Source organism: Microchirus variegatus, assembly GCF_963457635.1.
Source record: "Microchirus variegatus genome assembly, chromosome: 18".
Classification (NCBI taxonomy): Eukaryota; Metazoa; Chordata; class Actinopteri; order Pleuronectiformes; family Soleidae; genus Microchirus; species Microchirus variegatus.
In genome coordinates, this window is record NC_139819.1 from 23,441,438 (window position 1) to 23,450,629 (window position 9,192).

General features: G+C 44.3%; 1 protein-coding gene across 1 annotated transcript; it reads right to left on the reverse strand.

Annotated features, from left to right (window-relative positions):
• Window positions 1–385: 385 nt before the first annotated feature.
• Window positions 386–7,790, reverse strand: LOC310939837 (proton channel OTOP3-like; the record flags this gene model as incomplete). The annotated part of the gene is made up of 7 exons (XM_083904685.1): window positions 386–556; window positions 664–819; window positions 2,261–2,958; window positions 4,219–4,358; window positions 4,488–4,546; window positions 6,351–6,487; window positions 7,454–7,790. The coding sequence occupies 7 exons, from the start codon at window positions 7,788–7,790 to the stop codon at window positions 386–388; spliced, it is 1,698 nt and encodes a 565-aa protein (XP_083760811.1).
• Window positions 7,791–9,192: the final 1,402 nt, after the last annotated feature.

Genomic DNA, 9,192 nt, shown 5'->3' on the forward strand with positions numbered 1-9,192 from the left:
TCTTTTTAAGCAACAGAAGAAGAAGAATTTTAAGCTAACTTTCGCTAAAGTTCGCATGAAAACTTTATACATGCACGTGGTTTAAACATCAAAATTGTATTATTTTTAATAAACAAATGTAACCGTTTCAGTAAAATCTGACTTAAAAATGGTGTTAGCGACGTAGCTTTGTGCTAACTTCCTGCCAGTTACTGACGATTTTTCCCATTTTAAAGATAAAACTGGCATCGTTTATTCGTTTTTTCTAACATTTTCTGATCCGTTTCTCAGTATTCACAGTGAGTTTTTCTGCGTTATGGTTTGTGCGGAGGTCGCAAAACCATGGAGTCGGCGTCGCATCAGAGTCCACAACGATGATGACGATGATGATGTTTGAGTTTGTTCTTCACGCAGAGATCAGCAGCTCCATCAGAGCGCCCACCGAGTGCATCCTGTAGAAGACGCTGAGCGGCTGACCCAGATTCACCAGGACGAACCAAACGCTGAAGCCAAAGAACTGTTTCCCCACGCCGTTCTCAAACTGAGGGTGAGCGCCGAAGGCAGGGATGATCCACAGCTGCAGGAGGAGGAGGAGGAGGAGGAGGAGGAGGAGGAGGAGGAGGAGACAGACCATCAGTTAATGTACAGCAAACACAACACACACTCTGCTCTTCGTCCTCTCACCATTATATTTGCCAGGATGAGAAAAACACAGATTTCCTGTATTGCCGTTTTGTGCCAGGACTTCTTCCCGTCGTGGCCACCAGGGGGAGCCGACGGCCCTGCGTTGACTTCCAGCAGTGACACGTTCACCTTCTCCTCCTCCTCCTCCTCCTCCTCCTCCTCCTCCTCCTCCTCCTCCTCCTCCTCTTGCGTCGGTGCAGTGACCTTTTTCTTCAGCTGCGGGAAGAAAAAAAACAGTTTATCGTCAAACAAAATCGTTGAGGTCTGTCGACTCAAAGGCAAAGTTCATGTTTGGTTTTAAATGTGATCTCACGACTCATTTAATCTGTGTTAGATTAAATCTGCAGTGTTTTAACAATACGACGGATTATTCTGACGAGAAACTGAAGTTTGTCAACGGCTTATTCTCTCACACCAAAGTCCACAGAGAAAACCAGTGATTTTAGCTCACAGGGACACAGGAGCTGCTGGTCCTCTGCTGCCTCGTGTGGCCACTTTGTGTCACTGAGTTAAGTCTAAAGTCAATATTTTAAAAGCAGAATTTCACAAAATAAGATGTTTGAAATTTAGTGATGGAGGCAGCAGTGGATCAACAACTCCTGTGAACTCCTGTGTGCTGTGATGTTAAAATCACTGGTTTACTCTATGGACTTTGGTGTGGGAGAGTGAGTGACTTTGGTGTGGGAGAGTGAGTGACTTTGGTGTGGGTGGGTGAGTGAGTTACTTTGGTTGTGGGAGAGTGAGTGACTTTGGTGTGAGAGAGTGAGTGACTTTGGTGTGTGAGAGTGAGTGACTTTGGTGTGGGTGAGTGAGTGACTTTGGTGTGGGAGAGTGAGTGACTTTGGTGTGAGAGAGTGAGTGACTTTGGTGTGTGAGAGTGAGTGACTTTGGTGTGGGAGAGTGAGTGACTTTGGTGTGAGAGAGTTTTACATTAAATCAACAGGACGTTTAGATACATTTTAAATATGTAGTACTTCTATATATATATATATATATTTAATTAACTTGTACTTTTGGTACTTTTTAAATATGCAGTACTTTTACACAATTCATTAACAGGAACTTAGGGTACTTTTTTAAAAATATGTAGTACTTTTACACACATTTAACTCACTAGAACATTTGGTACTGCAATTCTAGTACTTTTATTACTTAAGGTACTTTTAAAATCTGTGTAATATGTAGTACTTCTATACACATTTCATTAACAGGAATGTTTTTTTTTTAAATTAATTAATTAATTAATTAATCAATTAATTAATTAATGAATCAATTAATCAATGAATCAATGAATCAATTAATTAATTAATTAATTAATTAATTAATTAAGGAGTTCACAGGAGTTGTTGATCCACTGCTGCCTCCATCACTAACTTACAATGACTGATTTTAGTGAATTCAGATTTTAAAATATTTACTTTAGATTTAACTCAGTGACAAAAAGTGACCACACGAGGCAGCAGAGGACCCGCAGCTCCTGTGTCCCTGTGAGCTAAAATCACTGATTTTCTCTGTGGACTTTGGTGTGGGAGAGTGAGTGGTTTTTTAGCCTCACAGTGAGATTTCCTTTAACTTTAACCTTGCACTAACCTTGCACTAACCTTGCACTAACCTTAAAAACGTTCCTCTTCTTCTTCTTCTTCTTCTTCTTCTCCATGAGCAGGTTGGGGTGTCGGTGAAGGCCCTGGATGATGAAGATGTTCTGCAGCAGCAGCTCCAGGAGGCTGACGATGGAGTAGGACAGGTCCAGCTCCCCCACGAGGTCGCTGGTGCCCAGCGCCAGGGCCGCAACCAGGGAGAAGTAAGAGAGGGCGAGCTGACCCAGGGCGGCGGCCACCAGGAGGAGCACGTCCAGGCTGCGGGTGGGGTTGCGTCCGCCCTCGTGGGCCCTCCTCTCCAGCCTGTGGACCGCTGTGCCGGCCAGCGAACACGCCGACATGACAGGCATGACGGCCAGGTGGTAGCCGTAGAAGACAAGGAAGGCGGTGGGGCGGAGCCTCCGCTGGCTCACCCACACCTGGTAGAGCACGAAGACGGCCACGCCGGCGAGCAGCACCAGGGCGCCCAGCACCAGGCCGTAGATGATCCCGCCGCGGTACACCACGCGGAGGGTTAGCTTCTGCGCGGCGTGGTGGTGACCCGGGCTGACGTGGCGGCCCACGTTCTTCCACATCACGTACACCATGCACGCGGCCATCAGGTAATACTCGATGTTGAAGGGGTAGAGGACCTCGAAGCCCTTCCTGAAGACGAGGCAGGCGGCGCTAGCGCTGCACCGACACAGCGTGGAGTTACCTGACACGCGAAGAAGAAGAAGATTTATTTATCACAGAGGAGTTCGAACTAAAGTCTACGTCACATGTTTCACGTCTTTATCTTCACTGTTAGACTGACTTTAAACAAACTGTTGTGTCACTTCTGGTGCTAGCTGCTAAGGTTAGCATGCATCCATAACGACTAATTCTATGATTCAGCATTATTTTTTGATGCTATATTAGCATGTTGGCACTTAACCTACTGAGGAAACGCAACCTCATTCTCAGTGAAAACAAAATGGCCGCCAGCAGCAGAGACACAAGGAAATACAGATTTCTAGCCACTTAGCTAAACAGTTAGCTCATAAAATCTACGTTTATTTTTAAGTCTACGACGTCTTAAGAACACGTTCACGTCTTTATTTCACTGTTAGACAGACTTTAACAACAGGAAACTGACGTTTATAAACCACTCACTCTCCCACACCAAAGTCCATAGAGAAAATCAGTGATTTTAACATCACAGCACACAGGAGTGTTTGTTTCACCTTTGGTGCTAGCTGCTAATGCTAGCATGCATACCTAATAACTAATACTATAATTCAGCATTATTTTTGTTAACGCCATATTAGCATGCTAGCATATAAATCACCTACGTTGCAGCCTGAGACACTCAAACTCACCATCAGAGAATACAAAATGGCTGCCACTATAAAAGCAAGAAAAACAGATTTTAGCCACTTAGCTAAACACTTAGCTCATAAAATCTACATCAGTTTAAGTCTATGACGTCTAAAGAACACGTTCACGTCTTTATTTCACTGTTAGACAGACTTTAACAACAGGAAACTGAAGTTTGTAAACCACTCACTCTCCCACACCAAAGCCCATAGAGAAAACCAGTGATTTTAGCTTCGCGTGGACACAGGAGCTTCTGGTCACTGCGAACGTTAGCTGCTAATAACTTCTACTATCATTCGGCATTATTGTTTTTGAAGCCGTATTAGCACATTAGCATATAAATCACAGACTTTGCAGCCTGAGACACTTGGCGTCACTTTCAGTGAAAACAAAATGGCAGCTAACTTACAATGACTGATTTTAGTGAATTCGGCTTTTAAAATATTTCATTTGGACTTAACTCAGTGACACAAAGTGACCACACGAGGCAGCAGAAGACCAGCAGCTCCTGTGTCCCTGTGAGCTAAAATCACTGGTTTTCTCTATGGGCTTTGGTGTGGGAGAGTGAGTGGTTTATAAACTTCTGTTTCACAGTGAAGACGTTCTTCAGGTAAATCACCTGTGAAGTCTCCGTTGTCCTCGTTGCTGAACTTCAGTCCGTCCTCCTTCTCCAGCTCGATCTCCTCGTGGATGGTGTCCTCGGTGACGGCGTTCAGCCACAGCAGGAGGTCCGTGGACAGGACGAGCATCAGCCCTGACCTGCGTCCCACAGGTAAACAACAGACAAACACAGCTGAGGCGGCTGGAAATATCACCATTTCCCCACTTTAATGCAAACCACATGCAAACGAGTGTGAAATGTGTGTGAACGTGTGCAGAGAGACGCACCTGGTGATGATCTTGTGTTTGTGGACGCAGTCTTTAGAGTGAGCCCACAGGAAGTACGTCTGCAGAGTTAATACACATCATTAACTTATTCTGCAATTATTCAAGGTCCATTTCCTCAGCTTTCTCCTTCACAACGCAAATTAAATCTGAAATCTACGTCACCAAAGCTCATAGAGAAAACCAGTGATTTTAGCTCACAGGGACACAGGAGCTGCTGGTCCTCTGCTGCCTCGTGTGGTCACTTTGTGTCACTGAGTTAAGTCTAAAGTCAATATTTTAAAAGCTGAATTCACTAAAATCAGTCATTGTAAGTTAGTGATGGAGGCAGCAGTGGATCAACAACTGTGAACTCCTGTGTGCTGTGATGTTAAAATCACTGGTTTACTCTATGGACTTTGGTGTGGGAGAGTGAGTGACTTTGGTGTGTGAGAGTGAGTGACTTTGGTGTGTGAGAGTGAGTGACTTTGGTGTGGGAGAGTGAGTGACTTTGGTGTGGGAGAGTGAGTGACTTTGGTGTGTGAGAGTGAGTGACTTTGGTGTGGGAGAGTGAGTGACTTTGGTGTGGGAGAGTGAGTGACTTTGGTGTGGGAGAGTGAGTGGTTTACAAACTTCAGTTTCCTGTTGTTAAAGTCTGTCTAACAGTGAAATAAAGACGTGAACGTGTTCTTAAAGACGTCGTAGACTTAAACTGATGTAGATTTTATGAGCTAAGTGTTTAGCTAAGTGGCTAAAAATCAGTTTTTCCTTGTGCCTCTTTCCTGGCAGCCATTTTGCTTTCACTGATAGGGTGAGGTTATGTTTCTCAGGCTGCAAAGTAGGTGATTTATGCGCTAACATGCTAATATAGCATTGAAAATAATGCTGAATTATAGTATTTGTTATTATGGATGAATGCTAACATCAGCAGCTAGCACCAGAAGTGATACAACTACTCCCTGTGTCTCTGTGATGTTAAAATCACTGGTTTTCTCTATGGACTTTGGTGTGGGAGAGTGAGTGGTTTACAAACTTCAGTTTCCTGTTGTTAAAGTCTGTCTAACAGTGAAGATAAGGACGTGTTCTTAAGACATCGTAGACTTAAACTGACGTAGATTTTATGAGCTAACTGTTCAGTTAAGTGGCTAAAAATCAGCTAACATGCTAATATAGCATTGAAAATAATGCGGAATTATAGTATTTGTTATTATGGATGCATGCTAACATTGGCAGCTAGCACATGAAGTGATACAACAAATCCTGTGTCCCTGTGATGTTAAAATCACTGCTTTACTCTATGGGCTTTGGTGTGGGAGAGTGAGTGGTTTACAAACTTCAGTTTCCTGTTGTTAAAGTCTGTCTAACAGTGAAATAAAGACGTGAACGTGTTCGTAAGACGTCATAGACTCAAACTGACGTAGATTTTATGAGCTAAGTGTTTTGCTAAGTGGCTAAAAATCAGTTTTTTACCCATGAATCCACTGGTGATTTTGTGAGTCCAGATATTTTCCAAATACAGATCCTGAATCTGTGATTAAAAGACAGTTCCATGATGTGTTAACTCATAAATAAACCACTGTGGTGAACTGGTTTGACGACTCTCGCAGGTTAGCGCTGTTGCGTCATTGTTAGCATCTCCAAAGATTGATGGTTTTTCCGTGTGTGTGTTTTTCACATGCTTTTACACAAACGTCACGTCATTAACGCCGCGTTCCGTCGCCATTCGTCTGCAATTACTCATAAAAACAAACATTACATGTGTGTGTTTTTTGTCGATAAATGTGAGGATAAAGGCCTTTTCTCCTCCTGTGATCCATCATCACCGCGTTTGACGTGAAAGTCTTTGTGCGTCGACTGTTTACTCAGCATCGATGTCACGGTGTTTACCTGCAGCACGAGGAACGGCGCCTCCGCGAACACGGACAGCAGTTTGGCGGCGGGCTGACACGCCCTCACGATGATCACGTAACCCATCCTGAAGACGAAGAGCGCCACGCTGAACCCGGAGAACGCCATCAGGACCACTGACACCAGGGGGAGACAGAGAGCCACGCGTCATTCAAACATCCAGAAGAAAAACAAACAAAAAAATGTTGTGTTGAGGTTGTGTAGAAGTTGTGTCGATGTTGTGTAGGGGTTGTGTAGATGTGTTGAGGTTGTGTAGATGTTGTGTTGATGTTGTTTTGAGGTTGTGTTGAGGTTGTGTAGATGTGTTGAGGTTGTGTAGATGTTGTGTTGAGGTTGTGTAGGTGTTGTGTTGATGTGTAGATGTTGTGTAGAGGTTGTGTCAATGTTGTGTTGAGGTTGTGTCAATGTTGTGTTGAGGTTGTGTAGATGTGTTGAGGTTGTGTAGAGGTTGTGTAGATGTTGTGTTGATGTTGTGTCGATGTTGTGTAGAGGTTGTGTCGATGTTGTGTAGGGGTTGTGTTGTGTGTAGATGTGTAGATGTTGAGGTTGTGTAGATGTTGTGTAGAGGTTGTGTAGGGGTTGTGTTGTGTGTAGATGTGTAGATGTTGAGGTTTTGTAGATGTTGTGTAGAGGTTGTGTAAAGGTTGTGTAGATGTGTTGAGGTTGTGTAGATGTTGTGTAGAGGTTGTGTAGAGGTTGTGTAAATGTTGTGTAGATGTGTAGAGGTTGTGTAGATGTTGGGTTGAGGTTGTGTAGATGTTGTGTAGAGGTTGTGCAGATGTGTAGATGTTGTGTTGAGGTTGTGTAGATGTGTAGATGTTGAGGTTGTGTAGAGGTTGTTTAGATGTGTTGAGGTTGTGTAGATGTTGTGTAGAGGTTGTGTAAATGTTGTGTAGATGTGTAGAGGTTGTGTAGATGTTGGGTTGAGGTTGTGTAGAGGTTGTGTAAAGGTTGTGCAGATGTGTAGATGTTGTGTAGAGGTTGTGTAGATGTTGTGTAGAGGTTGTGTAGAGGACATGGGGACAGAGTCATGTGTCATTCAAACATCCAGAAGAAAAACTCAGAGAAAAACGTTGACTTACAGATGACGGTGATGCCGCCTGCGTGGTGGTCCTTGTGTGGACTGGTTCCAGGCCGGTTCCTGGCCCACAGCAGGAACCACAGCATCCAGACCACGCTGACCCCCATCAGCAGGAGCAGGAACACCTGAGGCTCCTGGTGCTTCAGGGCGTCAGAGTTGAAAACCTGCCCGGCGATCAGAGCTGCTCCCAATAGGAGAACGTTCATGCCCAGAAGACCGGAGATCAGGCGCCGGCCACTGGGGACCCAGACCAGCACCGGATCCAGCTCCTGGTCCTGGCTGTGGAGGTCTGCTGGTTCCTCCATGGTGGTGGTGGGGTTTCCAGGATCAGGATCCATCCTAGCTGCCTTTCACGTTCAGCCTCTCACTTCATCTCCGACATGTGGAGGCATGAATGTGGGAGTTCCTCCTGATCCTGATCCTGATCCTGATCCTGATCCTCCCCACACACACTCACTGCTGTAGGCGTTTTCACGATCCAACAAACCCTGTCCACTTTCACCACACAAATAAAGTTCCTTTGTCACTTCTGCACCGTCACTGTTCTTTTACTTTGAAAGTCCGTCTGCGCTGCGCTCTCAGCCCGCGTCCTGTCACCGTTTGTGTTCGCTCGACACCAGGAAGTGACTTTTATAAATGAGTAACCTGACTTTTGTCCAATCACAGCTCATAAACCCTTCAGTCAGCACTGATTAGCAGCTGTTAGTCATCACGTCTTTGAGTTTCACTCTCAGCGCTTTGTTCAAAATGTGCTCCAGAAAAACCAGTTTTCTGTCTGTTTATTCTGCACAACAACCACAACTAAAGTGGGCGGGGCTGTGTCGATGTGTAGAGGTTGTGTTGATGTTGTGTTGATGTTGTGTAGAGGTTGTGTAGATGTTGTGTTGAGGTTGTATAGATGTTGTGTAGATGTTGTGTTGATGTTGTGTTTTAGTTGTGAAGATGTTGTGTTGAGGCTGTGTAGATGTTGTGTTGAGGTTGTGTAGATGTTGTGCAGAGGTTGTGTAGATGTGTTGAGGTTGTGTTGAGGTTTTGTTGAGGTTGTGTAGATGTTGTGTAGAGGTTGTGTTGATGTGTTTAGGTTGTATACTTGTTGTGTTGAGGTTGAGTAGATGTGTACATGTTTTGTAGATGTTGTGTTGAGGTTGTGTAGATGTTGTGTTGAGGTTGTTTAGATGTTGTGTAGATGTTGTGTCGATGTTGTGTAGGTGTTGTGTAGATGTTGTGTTGAGGTTGTGTAGATGTTGTGTTGAGGTTGTGTAGATGTTGTGTTGAAGTTGTGTAGATGTTGTGTCGATGTTGTGTCGGGGTTGTGTAGAGGTTGTGTTGATGTTGTGTAGATGTTGTGTCAATATTGTGTAGAGGGTATGTAGATGTTGTGTAGAGGTTGTGTTGATGTTGTGTTGAGGTTGTGTAGATGTTGTGTAGATGTTGTGTCGATGTTGTGTAGAGGTTGTGTTGAGGTTGTGTAGATGTTTTGTAGATGTTGTGTTGAGGTTGTGTAGATGTTGTGTAGAGGTTGTGTAGATGTTGTGTAGAGGTTGTGTAGATGTTGTGTAGAGGTTGTGTTGATGTTGTGTAGATGTTGTGTCGATGTTGTGTAGGGGTTGTGTAGATGTTGTGTAGAGGTTGTGTTGAGGTTGTGTAGATGTTGTGTTGAGGTTGTGTAGATGTTGTGTAGAGGTTGTGTTGATGTTGTGTAGATGTTGTGTCGATGTTGTGTAGGGGTTGTGTAGATGT